At 56.6% G+C, this 14,948-nt stretch overlaps 1 protein-coding gene and 1 long non-coding RNA gene across 7 annotated transcripts; one reads left to right on the forward strand and one right to left on the reverse strand.

Annotated features, from left to right (window-relative positions):
• Positions 1-311: 311 nt before the first annotated feature.
• mych (myelocytomatosis oncogene homolog) lies at positions 312-4,584 on the reverse strand. 2 transcript variants are annotated; one of them, XM_069179419.1, is made up of 3 exons: positions 4,484-4,584; positions 2,203-2,777; positions 312-2,002 (listed from the first exon to the last, which is right to left on the reverse strand). In XM_069179419.1, exons 2-3 carry the CDS (start codon positions 2,753-2,755, stop codon positions 1,476-1,478), a joined length of 1,080 nt encoding a protein of 359 aa, XP_069035520.1. In that variant the 5' UTR covers positions 2,756-2,777; positions 4,484-4,584; the 3' UTR covers positions 312-1,475. The 2 variants fall into 2 exon arrangements, with proteins under 2 accessions (XP_069035520.1, XP_069035519.1); XM_069179418.1 differs by lacking the exon at positions 4,484-4,584 and adding an exon at positions 3,700-4,440.
• On the forward strand, positions 3,097-9,629 carry LOC138223306 (uncharacterized). 5 transcript variants are annotated; one of them, XR_011181728.1, is made up of 5 exons: positions 3,097-3,384; positions 6,069-6,203; positions 6,476-6,530; positions 8,413-8,635; positions 9,040-9,629. It is a non-coding gene; the product is annotated as an uncharacterized lncRNA (long non-coding RNA). The 5 variants fall into 5 exon arrangements; XR_011181730.1 differs by having other exon boundaries at positions 8,501-8,635; XR_011181729.1 differs by lacking the exon at positions 3,097-3,384 and adding an exon at positions 3,776-3,852.
• The last annotated feature ends 5,319 nt before the right edge of the window (positions 9,630-14,948 follow it).

The following is a 14,948-nucleotide window of genomic DNA, read 5'->3' on the forward strand; positions in this document are numbered from 1 at the left end:
TTTAGGAAAGTCAAGGTGGTAGTTGTGGTTCAGGCTGTACTGGGGACAGAGTGCTGCTCCTTCTGGAAGCCTAGTGTTGATCACGGTCTGGACTGCTGCTCCTTCATCCCACTTGCTTCTGCACAAGCTAAAGGAATCACACAGATACATGATGGCTGCACATCACATCTGGGAGCTCTTGTCAATTAAGGACTGCAGCAACAGCCCAGCAGTGTGTGTGTGTGTGTGTGTGTTGGGGGAGGGGAGTTCATACCTACAGACAGATTTCAAACTGGTCAATTATTCATCAGAAAGAAAATGTGCAAAACCAGTTTTCAATCCCTGCTCACTTTTATTAGAAATTTCCATAACAAAGTGCCACTACTAAATAACTTTATATTAGAAAAAACAAACTAAGAGAAAATAATTTAATACAATACATATGAAGTTATTGAATATGAGCCACAAATGGTCTGGAAACTGATTTAATAAGAAAATAATTCTATATATTTTAAATTGTTTACAAAATGCAGGTTGACAAACAAAACAGCCCAGATTGGGCAACAAGATGATGGCAATTTCCTTATCAAAACTGAGGTAGACTAACAGAAACATAAACTACTGCACCATCTCGAGCAGAATGACAAGCCCCACTCCAGAACTACAGACCTCTCCCATCCACTGTCTCACAGAGTGTCTGCTTAGCAAGCACTGAGGCTCTGTACTGGAGGAAGGAGGTTAACAGTAATTAAAGAAAACAGCTCATTACAAAACACTGCCCACAGAGGGGCTCCACCTTTAAATTCTGACAGGAAAAGAACAGTCATCCTTGGACTTGGAAATTGCATCGTTAAAAAAAAAACCTTTAACTGCAAACGCACGAAACACGAGACCTCGTTGTGAAGTTAAGATAATTTACAAAATAAAATTTATAAAAGAACTGTGCAATGACTGGCAGAGATGGGGGGGGAAAACCCTTAATTAGAATATAAACTGGGTTCCAGCCCAAACTAGCAGAAACAAAGTATAACCTTAATACAAAACATGCTGTACAAAGTTTCATAGAACTTGTGAACAGTGTGGAAGCAGTCAGGTTAAATTTCTTAAACCGGGAGTGTGGAGTCCTGCAGCTTCCAGAACAGCCGAGAAGCCACACCTCTCGCGTAACTGGCACACCGCCGAGTACAGGAGACACTATGTACAAGAGTCTGAGGGGGAGAGCTGGGGGTCACAGAGGCTCCTCTCCCTCTCCAAGAACAAGGCCACCTTCGGCAACGGCGTCTGACACGCACACCCCCCCGCGCCGAGCCGCGTCTCCGCGGAAGAGTCCTCCGGCCCGCGCGAGGCCCGGGCGGCAGGCGGCGGCCCGCGCCGGGGGCAGGACGTCCCGGGACCGTCCGGTCGACACACGCGCGTCCCTGGCAGAGCCCGCGGGGAGCAGGACAGGGAGGGACCCCCGGCCGGCCCCCCGCGCCCTCCGCGTGCTCGCGCCCCCCTCAGGGGGCGGCCTTCCTGCGCCTCAGGCGCCCCAGGCTGTGCTGGAGCTGCTCCTGGCGCCGCCGGGCCGCGTCGCGGGCCGCCTCCAGCGCCCGGCCCTGCGCCTCCAGGCCGCGGATGTGCTCGCGGGCCTTCTTCAGGATGAGCACCTTGGAGGCCTTGTCGTTGCGCGACAGCTCGGGCACGTGGTCGCGCAGGCGCAGGAAGCAGCCCTTCAGCTCGCTGCGCCGCTGCCGCTCCATCACGTTGTGCGTGCGCCGCCGCTCCTCCTCCTCGGGGTCGCTGGCGGGGCCGGCGGCGGGGGGCCGGGGCCGGCCGGCGGCGCTGGGCGGCCGGGCGGGCTCGGCCCGGGCCCGCTTGGGCTCGGGGCGCCGGGGGGAGGGGCAGGGCGCCGCGTAGTTGTGCTGCTGCTGGATGTCCAGGTGGCGGCGCTTGGCGGCCCGCTGGCCCTCCGCGTGCCGCGCCCGCCGCCCCGCGCTCCACGCCCGCCGCCTCCTCCTCACCGTCACCACGTCGATCTCCTCCTCTGCAGGGCGACCAGAGAGGCGGGTTAGACCCCCGGGACAGCGAGCAGGAGACACGGTCCCGACACCCCCCCTCCCCCCTTTCACACTGCCCCGGACCCCAGACCTGCCCCCCACCCCCCGGAGACGAGCCCCCAGACCTGACCGCGACTCCCCCGGTACAGTACAGCCAGCTGCCCTATCCCACGCTCATGCCACTCACCGGAGTCGCTGGAGGAGGAGGAGGAGGAGGAGGAGGAGCCGGCGGACAGCGAGCCGTCCTCCGAGGAGCAGGCGCTGCGCTCCAGGCTGTCCTGCAGCGGGCCCGCCAGCGCCGCCCCGTGGCAGTCCAGCGTGGTCGCGGCGATCTCCTCGAAGATGCGGGTGTCGATATCCGAGAGCAGCGGGCTGGCGGACAGCTTCTCCTCGGCGCACTTCTCCGACGCGCCGCGCCACAGGCAGTCCTCCGACACGGCCGGCCGCTGGTCCTTGCCGCCGGCCGGCGGGGCGGCCCCGCGGGGCGGCGAGAGCTCGCCGGGCCAGCCGAGGCTGTGCTGGATCAAGTCCGGGTCCTCCATCAGCAGCTCCGACATCAGCTCCAGCCGATCCAGCGTGGACAGCGGCTCCTCGAACCCGGGCTTGATCGGGGGCGACTGGGGCGGCGTGGGGAACATCTGGAAGTCCTTGAGCAGCACCCGGCAGAACTCCTCGTCGAACAGCAGCGGTTCCGAGCTGCCGTCCCAGTCCCGACACGGGGATAAGCAGCTTTGAGGCATGGTGCAGTCACCGCGTCGCGAACTGGCAAACAACGCAAAAAATAGTGTTTTTGTTTTAGTGAGACACGACTAGCAGCCGGATGTTGCTTGTGTTGTAGTTGTTGGTCCAGCAGCACAGCCTGTATTGTTTAAAGAGCCTGCCCCGTCCGCGGTCGCCGAGCGCCCTGCCTGCACTCACACCGGCGCGACAAGCCGGTTTTACACATGTTTACATCGTGGCCCCGCCCCCCGGGAGGGCGGTGGGAGGGGCTGTAGTAGTGGGGGAGTGGTTATGCTAATGTCGTCTCTATGATATCATCCGAACAGCTGGAAAGTTCCAGGGTCGGTTCGGAACGTTTCAAGTTTCACCCCCAAAACACTCCAACCTGTCCACCCCCCACCCCCGACTGGCAACAACCGCACGCGAGTTTCCAGAGGGGCCGCCCTCCTCCTGCAGTTTGTAAATTCACGTAACCCGGACCCCCCGGCACCGCTGCCCACGAACCCTGCGGATCCGGGCCGGCACCGCACGAGCCGCAGCTCGCGGCCAGGGATCCGGGGAGAGAGAGAAGAGAAACAGCACAGCTCTGGACCGCAGCGCAGAACCGGCCCCGCTGCGCCAGCTGACGAACAGCCCGGGTCCAGGCAGCGTGAGTCACCGTGGACACTCACGCCCGAGTCACCGGCCCCCGGGGGCTCTGCGGAGGAAGAGCACCGGACGGGCAGCGGCTGTCACACCCCTGCGCGGCCTGACCGGCTGGCCCCCAGCCCCCAGCCCCGTCCCCTGCGTGCCCGTGTCGTGCCCGTGTCCAGCCGGCTGAAAGAAAGTTCAGGCGTGCAGAGGCGAGGGCGGGGGGGAACGCGCCGCGCACGCTGCACCCACGCCGGACCACGATCCTCCCCACGAGCCGAGACAAAGCACGCGCGCTGCTGACCGGCGGCGGACACCCTCGCGCACGCCTTACCTTCTCAAAGAGGGGGGGGCAGCGCCGGGGAGACCCAGACAGGACGTCAGAAACAGACCGAAAACACAAAGAGCGGCAGGAACGCAAGCAGTCCGTGTGGCTCAGTCTAGCCGTGCATGCACGACGCCAGAGCCCCACTCGCAGAAAGGGCAGGTCTGACAGCTGTCTCCTCTCCGCTATATAGACCGCGGCACACCCCGTCTTCCTCCTCGCAGCAAAACCCGCCAAAACTGGGGGGGGCAGAAGCGGGCGCTCGGCCGCGTGCCCCGCACCCCCAAATTAACCCGGGCGGCTTGCAGTGCCGGGGCGGCCCGCCCGCGAGCCGGGCGGTCCGGGCGGTCCGGGCCTGGGGCCGGCGAGACCGCGCGCCTAGGTCCGCGGAGGAGTCCACTACGCGAGCCTGCTCCGGCATTCCTGAGAACTGCAGGCGCGTTCGTGGAATCTGCGCCCCGCGAGCCGCGCTGCGCAGGCCGGCAGGGATCTGCGCAGACGGGCGTTCCGGACCGAGACGCACACGACTGGCAGCCTAAAATGGCTGTTCTTTAAGCTCCGCGGTTCAAGCAGCGGCGCGATTTCACAGTGCATGCTGTCATTCGTGAGGAACTGTCGGCGCTGTTAGAACTGTTAGAAACTTCCTAGTGTGAAGCGCAAATGCAAACGCTGATATTTTAGGACATTACTGTTGCTCAGTCCAAATCATTCACATATACGAGCACAGTGGTGTGCTTGTTCCACCCATCTTATTTTTAATGGCTACCTGCCAGGGGTGGTTTTCTGAACTTACCGGTCCCGCGTACCTGTAAACACACAACACCCGCCAAGAGCTCAGTTCTGCCCTGCTATTCAAAGAATCCGGGGCGCTTTGTGTGCTGATGGGTGGGGGTGGGGGAATCGCTTTGCTCAAAGAAAGTAGTGCTCTCAAAGACAGGTATCCCGCACAATTCACGTGACCGAGCACTCCACGGACACGCCGCGAACGCGTGACCCGGGCAGCTGAACTCCCAGGACACGTGAACACGGGACTGACACACTGTTGCCGCCCCACTCGGGGTCTAAAGGTCTCTCTTCCAGCGAGTGCTTTTCTCCGATCGGCTCCGTTTTGTGTTTTTAACGACCCCGAGCCCTGGTCTGCTGTCCCTGCGGGGGGGTGAATGCACCGAGAGGAGTGTGGAACTGGGGGGGCTCAGACCTCCTGGGGACAGGCGGTACCCCGAGGTTCCCAGCCCTGCTTTGGGAGATCACCAACCCTGCTAGGGTTGCCCTCGGGTTAGCCGACCTCTGGATTGGACCCCTCTGCCAGTCGGGGGGAGATCTTCAGTTTCCTATGCAACACCAGGCCAGCCCCAACCTGCCCAGGAGCTGTGATAACAATCAGAGAGGACGATTAAATTTTATTAGTAGGTCAATTAAGGGCTATATTACGCAACTGGCAGCTGAGCTGGAATGACAGCAGGCAGGTGGGGGTCCCCAAGAGCTGTCTGGGAACCCCTGAGCTCACGTGTGTGATTATCATACAGGTCTGTTCTGGTGAATCTCAAAGCACAACCACACCAGATCGCCCCTTGCGCTAATACTGCGGCACCGTGGGCGGGCAGCTTGTTCCACACTCCTGCCACTCTTCGTGTAAAGGAAGTCTTTCCCACCCCCACCCCTCCTTCTCGGTTTGAATGCACTCCCTCCCGTTTGCACTGCAGCCCTCACGGTCTCGCTGTTCACCGTGAAGACGTCTGCAGGGTCCCCTCGCAGTCTCCGTTCGAGGCTGGAGGGGTACAGCTACCTCGGGCTGTCAGGGTAGGACCCCGCTGCACGCCCCGGGGGTGTAGGATGACTCGAGGACCACAGCGATCCGAACCAGCTGCTGAAACTGTAAACCAGTGTGGGTGGAGGTGGTGGGGGGTGAGGTGACTTGTTTTGGGTGGCTCTTGCGGCAGTTGGGTTCTGGAGAATTTCGCTGAATCCCTGAATGAATGAATGAATGAATGAACGAATGAACGAACGGACGGACGAGCGAAAGGGTTTTGCTTCTGAATCGTTTTCCGCGCCGGAGTTGTCAGAGCTTTAAATTGACCCCTGTGGTATTTCCGAGCGCCGTGAGCCCTGCGCGCAGGTAGGGGAGCCCAGCCTGTCTCTCGGGGTCTGCGCTTCATGGGAGAGCGCCTGCGATCCCACAGCACGCCGGAGAGGGGGGGCAGCTTTCGACACCCGCCTGCCTCAACCTGCCAACGTGCCTTATCTCCCTACCTGTATCCTCCAGAACGGCTCACAAAGTTACAAAATGTTCTTTCTTCCGTGGGAACAGTCTGGACTGCGTGGGAACAAAGGGCGTGGTTTTTTTCTTCTTCATTTTCGGTTTGGACTCTGTTTTCCAGGCGCTGCCAGACTCTGAGCTCCTCGACTTGACGAGCCCGCTTGCTGCGCGCTCACCCGTGTCGTGACGGAGCAGCTGGGAGAGACTTTGATAGTGACCGTGTCGGGACGCTGTTCCGTGACCCAGCTCCATTCCTGTAAGGGAGCTGCGTTTTAATTCCCATAAATTCCCAATGTATTCCCCCCCTCCCTCTCCCCTCATTATCAGCCACATGAAGACTTTTGCCCAAGAAACACCGCAAAAAAAAACGGTTTTAATTGCAACTTTGGAACAGGATTTTTTATTTTCTTTTTTTACATCACACAGAGTGCAAATCTTACAAAGTGAGAAAGGGCACGGCCCACAGCTATAAGAATGCACAAACTATTTTGGATCCGAAAGGAAGGAAATGTCATGTTTGTATTACAGTACTACCGTCCACCAGATGCGTTTATGATGACACACGGCGCTTGGCTTGCAGGAGGTGAGTTAATGTTCCCGTTTCATTCATAAAGTTTAGCGAAACTCCAAAGGTCATGCAAAGGTTTCCCAACTTCCGCCCGAGTTTCGCGCCACGGGCTTATCTGCAGCGAGCAGAGAGAGCCCAGGACCGCAGCTCGTTTCCACACCAGCGCGGCCCCACAGGAAACCCGTCTCGGCCACCCCTCTCTCCTGCGCCGGGTCCCCCATATTACCACAGCGCGCTGGACGAGAATAAAACCGCACCAGTGAGGTAATAATTCAGAGCTCGGGTTGCAACAGGCCGGGCGCGAAATAACACAACCCGATACTAGGTTATGAACTTGACACTTCCCTGTTCTTAAGGCACGGCTGCATTTCTGCAGGACAGGCGTGTGTTTCCCTGACTGGACTGGATGTGCCATTCAAAGCATGTATGTGAACCTTAGCCAGCAGCAAAAACTTTAAATAACTTTACAAAGTTAAGCAACATATTACCCCAACAGCACAGTAAATATAATGCATTATTAATGTCTCTTACAATAAGAAAATGCAATGTACTACAGTACATTCTGTGCATATACGTACATTGCTAGCTAAATTGAGCAGGGTAGAGGTCTTAAACTGGAAGAGCTGTATAAGTCCACTCAGAGTGGCGAGAGGCACACGGTATAAACAGCCAGGGGCGAAATGCACGGAAGGCTGTAAAAGCCTTTTGTCTGCAGAAAGGAATGCCCGCGCGGGGGGCGGGTAGCATTACAGGACACCCGCGCGGAAATGGCTTCCATATATGGGCTGCGGGGGCGCGCCTGCCTGCAGCCGCCTGCGCGCAGCTCCTGAATGGGCCTTTGTGGAGGTGGGCAGGCAGGCAGGCAGGCAGGCAGCTGGGCTGCGGGAGCTGTCTCGGCTGCGCCGGGCTCCGCGTGTCGGAAATCTGCACAAAGACCTCGGCTGCGCCAGAGTTTAGGAAAGGAGAGGGACTTCCTGCTCGGTGATCTTTGGGAATCTTAAGACTGCGGGAAGCAGATCTGAACTGATGTAACACGACATTTTTTTTTTACAAAAGCCTACCGAACCGCAAATAAGGAAGCTCGAGATTCTGAATCAATATTCATATGCTTGCTGTGTGTGAAAGTCCTGTTCTTCCTCTTGTACTTCCTCTTCGGCAAGATTCCCAGTTTGAGAATTACTAGCTCCCGCAGGCGGTCCCCGCCCCCTCCCTCCTGCACTACAGTCACAAAATAAGTTACATTTAGAACTGCGGTAAGTGCAAAACGACAAATGCCATCGAGCCTCCGTGCACGTCCTCCTGATCTCTGGGGTCAGACAGCAGTACAGTTCGAGCGCGGGGAAAGTGTCAGCCCCTCGTGCAGGTGAGCTGCGCTCTGGTCACTGCGACCCCCTGGGACCACGCCACTGCGCTGCAGGGAGAGCCCTGAACCTCACAACAGCCACTTCAGTGACTCACTGACTCATTGCACTGCTTTGTGTCACAGTCAATCACAATTACTTGCAGCAAAGCCTACTAAACAGTTCACAATGTTGTGTGTAAGTCAGTTGAGAATTTGATCACCCTTTGGTGCTTGTGGCGCCTGAGCCAGCACAAGCACTGCAGGTTACAGCGGGCTCCTGGACTTTCTGCAGGGACCCTGCTGCCTAACGGACTGCATGCCCTGAGCAGGACCGCTGCAGGCCGGCACAGAAAGTGGCAATGACCGGCGCGGCGTTGAAATAAAATGCAATAACGTGAGGAGAGGGCTGGGAGGATGCTGGGCCCGACACGTGCTGCTGGAGAGGGCAGTGAGTCCACTCTGGGTACGAATACAAGGCAGTGCGATGGGTAGGAGCGCTCGGAACGCTTACTGCTGTTCTTCTCCAGCCAAGTGTGTTTTATCCTCTATTTTTAGGCACCATTTTGCTGCTGTGCTCTGTAATAATCTGTAGCTTCCTGTCCACGCTGGGAGCACAGACCTCTGACCGCCTTCTCCTGTCCAGGGAACTGCGCACGTGGGGCAGTGGGCTTGCATTCCTTCATGCCTGCGCATCTGTGGGTCTTTGCAGCCAGTTTGAATGGGCCAGGTGAGCTCTCCCGCAGCTGGGCTCGGTGGAGGAAGCAGCCAGCATTGACAGGTTTGTGCCTCCAAGTGCAAAAGACAAGCCCTGAAGTTCAGACTGAAGCCTCCAGTCCCATCAGGACGAGCCTCTCTGGGCGTCTGCAGCGGCACGTGAACTGAGAGCACGTGGCCCACCTTGGGCGGGAGAGTTACCCCTCAGGAATGCCAGTGCCCAGTTTTACAACTGGGTGGACTGGAACAAGTGGGGTGCAGTACCAGCTCAAGGTCGTGTCCCTGGCACGATACCTCAAACTCCTAGTGGGGAGTCTTGGCATGAATTCATTCTTTCATCCCCCGCTGAAGAGCAGCCCCCTGCCCAGCAGAGCAGGGGAGAGCTTTAGGATTTTCGCTAGAACTTTTTTTTTTTACATGGACACAAAATAAAGCGCTTGATGGGAATGTTTGATTTTGTTTTCACAGGAGAAAGAAAGGGCCCAGATTGCTGTGAGGCATCACTGCTGGAAATACAGCTTCACCAGTTACACAACTACAGGTACACAGGGAGCACAGGTGGGCCAGGGCAGCCGGACAAAGCTCACCTCCATGTGCCGAACGCGCTCCTGGCGGAGAGTGTGGGTGTTCAGGGCGGGGGCACACGGGGGCTGGCGCTCTGGGTGATAACGGCCGGCTGTAAGGGCTGGATGAGAGGATTCAATCTGGGCTGGAGACACTCGGCTTCACCGTAAGGCAAAGGCCAGACGACTCCTGGCTGAGGCATGATGTCAAGGAGCTCATCTCCAGCTTGGGAGGGGAATATCAAAGGAAAAGGCTTTTCAGGGGGTGCTGAGAAACTCTTATTATACATATGTGCTTTATATTTTAAGTGTCCTGCGAATACAATTGTATTTGAAAAATACGGCGCACTTTAACAAGGACACTTTTCCCAGTGCGTGCAGTTCATGACTGAGCTGCCTGTGAGCGGTGTTAACAGAACGGGCTGGATGGGCCACAGCGCTGAAGGCTCAGACAGCTCAGGGACCCGATTTCGATTAAAAAAATGAAATTGAAAACCAGAAATCCTGTTTTTTTTTCGAATTGTTCTGAAAAAGAGGCCGTCACGTCCTGCTGAGGAGAAACGTGGGGAAGGGAGAGGCTGTGATGTAAGAGGCTCAGCGAGACCCCGGGGGGCTGGCGCCGCTAACCGTCGCTCTCTGCGGTCTGCGCTGGCCGACGGCACAGCAGCTTCCAGGAACGCGGCCCACTGGGCCAGCCTGCAGGCTTCCTGAGCAGAAGGAGCGTTGTGCTTCGTCATGGGGGTCTGCGGAGCGATTACCCCTGGGAGGGAGGGGTCTGCACAGCCCAGGCGACCCAACGGCCCTGTGATAACGTTCCGGAGCGAAAGAGGAAGGGGCAGGATCCGCCGCCGCCGCGCCCGGAGCAGGAGCAGGAGCACGCTCTGTTCCTCTCTCCGCGGCTGTGCTGCACGCGGCCCCCGGGCCAGGGCCCTCCTGATAGCGGCCCGGCTCTCAGCACAGATGCCCGTGTCCGATCCCGGCTTTTGTTGTGGAGATTACCAGACCGGTGGGCTTATCTCTGCTTCCAGAGTCTGTGTGGGCCTGGGCTGCTCCAGTTCTTCCTTGATTGGGAAGGGTTCTGCGAAGCAGCAGAGAGGTGGTTTTCCCTGGAAAGAGGTGTGAAGCTCTCAGTTTGATTCCCGAGTAAAGTCACACGGAGTGCCCCCTCCCCACCGTGACCCTGACCCCCCCCAGCCTCAGCGCAGGGGATCCTGTAACCGACACTCGATCCTTTAGGGTGGTGCAGCTGTGAGCTGCAGTTGGGCTCTGGCCTGTGTTCATGTGTTTTATAGCGCTGTAGAAAAATCCCACCCACTCCTCAGAACAGAAAAGATGCAGGCAGGCTTGATTTGCAGAAGCCCATTATATTCTCCTAATGAGTGTCTTCTGGTAAAACTGAGGCGTCAGCTGACTCCTAAGTCATTCTGGGGAAGCAGCAGTCCTGTGCCGAAAAACACGTCTCACAGAATCTTAACGCCCCTGGGGGCCACTGGCTCTTAACTGATGTCACTGCTGCCAGGGGGTCAGAGGTCACGGTAACCGCTCCTGTTTATCACTCAGACATGAAGAGCTATTGTCACAGATAGCCAAACTGTCTTCAGGTTGTGTCATTTAAAAAAAAAAAAGTTTAGAATTATCTGGAAGAGCAAAGAAAGCAGCTTCAGCACTTTCCACTTGCTCTCAGAAGAGCAGCTGAGCTGATAAAGTAGCTTTAGGTTCCGTGTTGCAAAAAGACACACTAACTAGACACACTAGCTAGAAGTGAACTGTGCCCCACCACACACTGCTGCTGCAAAAGTTTTTACAGTTCAGGCTCCTTTCTGGGTGGTCTGAAGCTCAGGATGCAGCCTCTTCTTCATGTGATGAAGAGTCACTCGCGCTGCACATACAGAGATTTGCAGCATGAAGGTACTGGTACTGCAGGGCACTTCCCAGCTCTTCTGGCTCTGCCCCAGTGCCACCCAGCTAACTGGGCAACCGCAGGCACCATCCCTTGCCTCCAGACAGACATCTACAGCGCTGGCCACGCAGCCCGGCACAGAGCGCCCCGCTGGAAAGTGCTTGGTTTTCGAAAGTGGTGAGTGAAGAGCTGGGCAGGTCTGAGTGGAGACTTTCACTTCCCCGTTCTCGCTGTCCATTCATGCTGTTCGCTCGTGGGAGCAATGGAGTCTGGGACCTGGAAGGTGTTTCAAAACAAACTCCCACAGATACATGAGAGATCCCCCGTTTTAAGAGAAACTGGAGTTTAATTTAGTTCTGAATCACCGAAGCAGCGGCTCTGCTGTCTTCCTCAGGGCTGAGTCCCTGATGCTGCTCCAGAGAGGCCCGGTGCCGTGTGGAGGAAGAGGGGAGAGAGTTTCTTGAATGAGTCTCATTAGCGAGAGTGCTGCCTCATCATGCTGCACAGCGCGAGTGTGTGGACACAGGCGATGCTGCACTTTAATTGCAGAGGGCTGGATGGGCTGCTGACAGGATAATTGCGCCCTGCTGCTGTCAGCGCTGAGAGATTTTCAGGCGTGGCACCTCGTAAAACAAGAGGAGGTTAACTGGGGAGCCTTCAAACCAGCTGCACCTGCTGGGACGCCAGGGCTTTTACTGGACCCTTGTTTGCACTTGTGATTCCCTTCCTTAGACACCTATGGGACACGCGGAAGCTTTGAAGGATTTGTTATAGCAAATCGCTGGAATGCACTGCACACACAGAAAAACACGTGCATTTGAAGGGACAGTAAATGAGATAAAAATACAGTGTGCGGTAAAACTCCAAGGCAGTCAGAGACACAAGGAGACGCCCAGCATGCAGGGGAGCTGCAGTAAGGGGAGGCTGGAGACACAGCTGTCCTCCTGAGGCTGTGCTGTACTGAGCTACTGGGAGGGTGCAGGCTGTCTGCAAGGAGGAGGGGCAGCAGGGGCAGGGCTGACAGTGCATTGAGAGGGCAATTAATTACCCCTTCAAAGCCTCCCTGTCAAGAGTGGCGGTGTGGAACAGTGTGAGCTCAGCGCCGAAATGAGAAACAGACCCTTCTGTGATGGGGCCTCGGGCTGCTGCACAGTGCCTCCTCACCCTGCGAGCAACATCTGTTTCTGTGCACAGGGTGAATGTGGAGCCCCTTCCTCCAGCTGACTGGGAGCTATTGTAAACCGCCCCCCCCCTCTGCTGGCCCTGGCCTGGGGAGGAAACCTCCAGACTCTCGGAAGACGTGTTCTCTTTTCCAGGGCAGCATGTGCAGGCGGCACCAGTCGCATCCGACGCTCTAGCAATACTGTATGAATCCCAGCCCTGCGAACCCGCAGACACCCAAAAACGCCGCATCCAGCTGGCAGGTGGAGGGACCTGTGCTAAGCCAGCCTGTCTGGCAGCGATGGGTCAGCACGCATGGCAGGTGGGAAGGAAGCTTCACGAACGGACAAATCCTGACCATCCCGAGCCTGCTGGTGTTGGGGAGAATCTGCATGGAAAAGTCCGGGGCAGGCAGGCGCAGAGAGCCTCACGCCGGGACTGTCCGGAGCTCTAGGCAGGAGGGAGGCAGGAAGACGGAGTCACATGGAGCACGTGTTCCCCGAAGTCCGCCAGCGCTGTTTCTAGGAACTCGGAGCGGCGCGCTGAGAGCAGCGTCCCCCAGACCCTCGCGCCCGGGCGAGAGTTATTTCTAGCCGCTCGGGCCCCGTGCGCGGTGAGGCCTGTCCATATAGGGCAGGTTTCTGGCCGAGCCGACTTGCAGCTGATGTGCTCAGTTAGCGGCAGCCTGACGCCTCCCCCAGCGTCAGCACTCTGCCCGGCCGGCCGCAGCTGGACAGGGGTCAGCGCGTCCCGCCGCAGAAGACTCGGCCAGCAGCGGCTCCGGAGATAGCGCAGGACAATAACTAGTGCGTACACCACACGTCCAGATGTCTCATGGATTTCATTTGTGCGCATACAACACAACCTCATTAAGGATCAGAGAAACGTGTCTCCTTATTATGTTCTATCACTACAGAGAACTGGAGGCACTTCTCTACACAGAGTCTGGAAAAGCCACTCAGTCACGTTGTGGAAGCTGATTTACCAACACTTGTCACTCTGATCAATTGGTTGCTAAAAACCAAACAAGCCAGAGCCCCTCCTCTTCTTTTCACACATTCTTCTGATTTTGTATCAGTGGATGATCTGGAGCAGAGACTGAATGCACTCTAATGGCTTTGGCTTGTGTGGAAATCTGCTGACTCACCCCACAGGTCAATGATCTCAAGTAAAAGTGCATGACTCAGCACTTTAAACTGACTGCAAATGCTTCATCCCAAGAGCTGCTGGACACTTGAATAGTTGGGCTTAGGGCACTATTGTACACTCTGTGACAACACTGCCTGGTGTGAGGGGATTCAGTATAAACACTTCAACCTCAGGCTGCAGCTGAAGGAGACACACTTACTGAATCCTAGGTTAAACACTTTGGAAACATAAAGATGTCCCCAAATTGACAGTAATTAATGTGTCTCTTAAATGTCTTAAAAGCTTATACTTTTGATCTGCAATACACTAGACTATATTCTGAGAAGTTCCAAACAGCATTTTTTTTCTTTTTCTTAGTTCTTTTGATGGCAATTTCCTATCTTTAACGTTTGCTGTTTGTCTTCCATTCCTCTTCCTGATCCAAGCATGACTGAGCCATAACTGGGAGTTTGGAAGGAGAGGACTCATTCAATCAGGGGGTGTTTCTGGAAACTGGGTCACCGACAATATCTGAAATAACCAGGGAAGTGATGATTCATTTTAAAATCATCCTGGTGCCCGGTGTCTACTGGGTGAGAGACAGCTCCAGCTCATCCTGTGAGGGTTATTGAAAGTTGCTGGAGGGATGTAAGTGAACATTCCTTTAGCCCAGTAGAAGGTCCTGTCTCGGAGGAAAGTGCGCTCTGGGATCCTGGGCTGACCTGACCTGATCCGGACCTCTCTGGCTCAGCGTGTTAAGAGCAGGGTACAGAGCGCTGAGGCTGCGGTGAAGCAGAAGACGTGGGAGACACTAGCGCTCCACAGCGCTGGCCTGGGGACACCAAGGGGACGCTCATGAGACTGACCGCCGCGCGGATTCCACCCGGGGAGCCTCACAGGGCGCGAGGCCATGTGACTCTTTCATGAGTGATTTCTGATTGTGCCGTACGGGCAAGAGAAACAGGGGGGCGTCTGTCTGGTGTGACTCCGAGCCCCGTGACCCCCGCATGGGCGTGACGACTGTGGCCGCCCCACCCTGCAGCCCGCCCTCGTCTCACGCGCAATACACAGCTCAATAAGCCATTTGTCCTGCTCTGGTGTCCAGTCGAAGAGCTGAATGTCATCTTTTAATGACACAGCATTCCTTCGATACCTCCCCAGGCCTCGGGCGCAGTCGCAGTGCCCTTCCTCTCTTCAGGAGAGCGCCCTCCGCCACGCTGCCCTGCCCACCTGGGGCTGCGCTTGCTGATGTTTTCCTTCGGCACGGGGGGGGTGCACTTGGCTGGCGGGAGGCGAGCCGAGAGAAGGCCCAATCGCTTTGAGCCCCTCGGTCAAGAGCAACACTCAGCACAGCCCTGAACAGAGCTGGCCGCTGGACAGAGGGAAAAAAGACCTCTGGGGTCACCGCCCAGTTCAACCAAATGAAGACAATCAGGCAGCCCAGCAAAAAGTGTGATGCTTCAGACCGACACTAGAGTCTCTGGAGGCTCCATCCAAAGAGCTTGTACAGCTTAGCAGGACATGCTTTTAAACACACCAGATATTGCATGTAAACGTACTTCAATTAGAGTATGTATTCTACAGTATGCAGAGTGGATCGAGTGGATCGACGTCATTTACTGGAC

This window comes from Lepisosteus oculatus, chromosome 16 (assembly GCF_040954835.1).
Source record: "Lepisosteus oculatus isolate fLepOcu1 chromosome 16, fLepOcu1.hap2, whole genome shotgun sequence".
Lineage (NCBI taxonomy): Eukaryota > Metazoa > Chordata > Actinopteri > Semionotiformes > Lepisosteidae > Lepisosteus > Lepisosteus oculatus.

Coding starts and splice junctions, on each gene's coding strand:
- mych (XM_069179419.1), bottom strand. CDS start 2,755: ATGCCTCAAAGCTGCTTATCCCCGTGTCGGGACTGGGACGGCAGCTCG. Junction 2,003..2,202: donor CTCCTCCTCCAGCGACTCCG/GTGAGTGGCATG, acceptor GTCGCCCTGCAG/AGGAGGAGATCGACGTGGTG.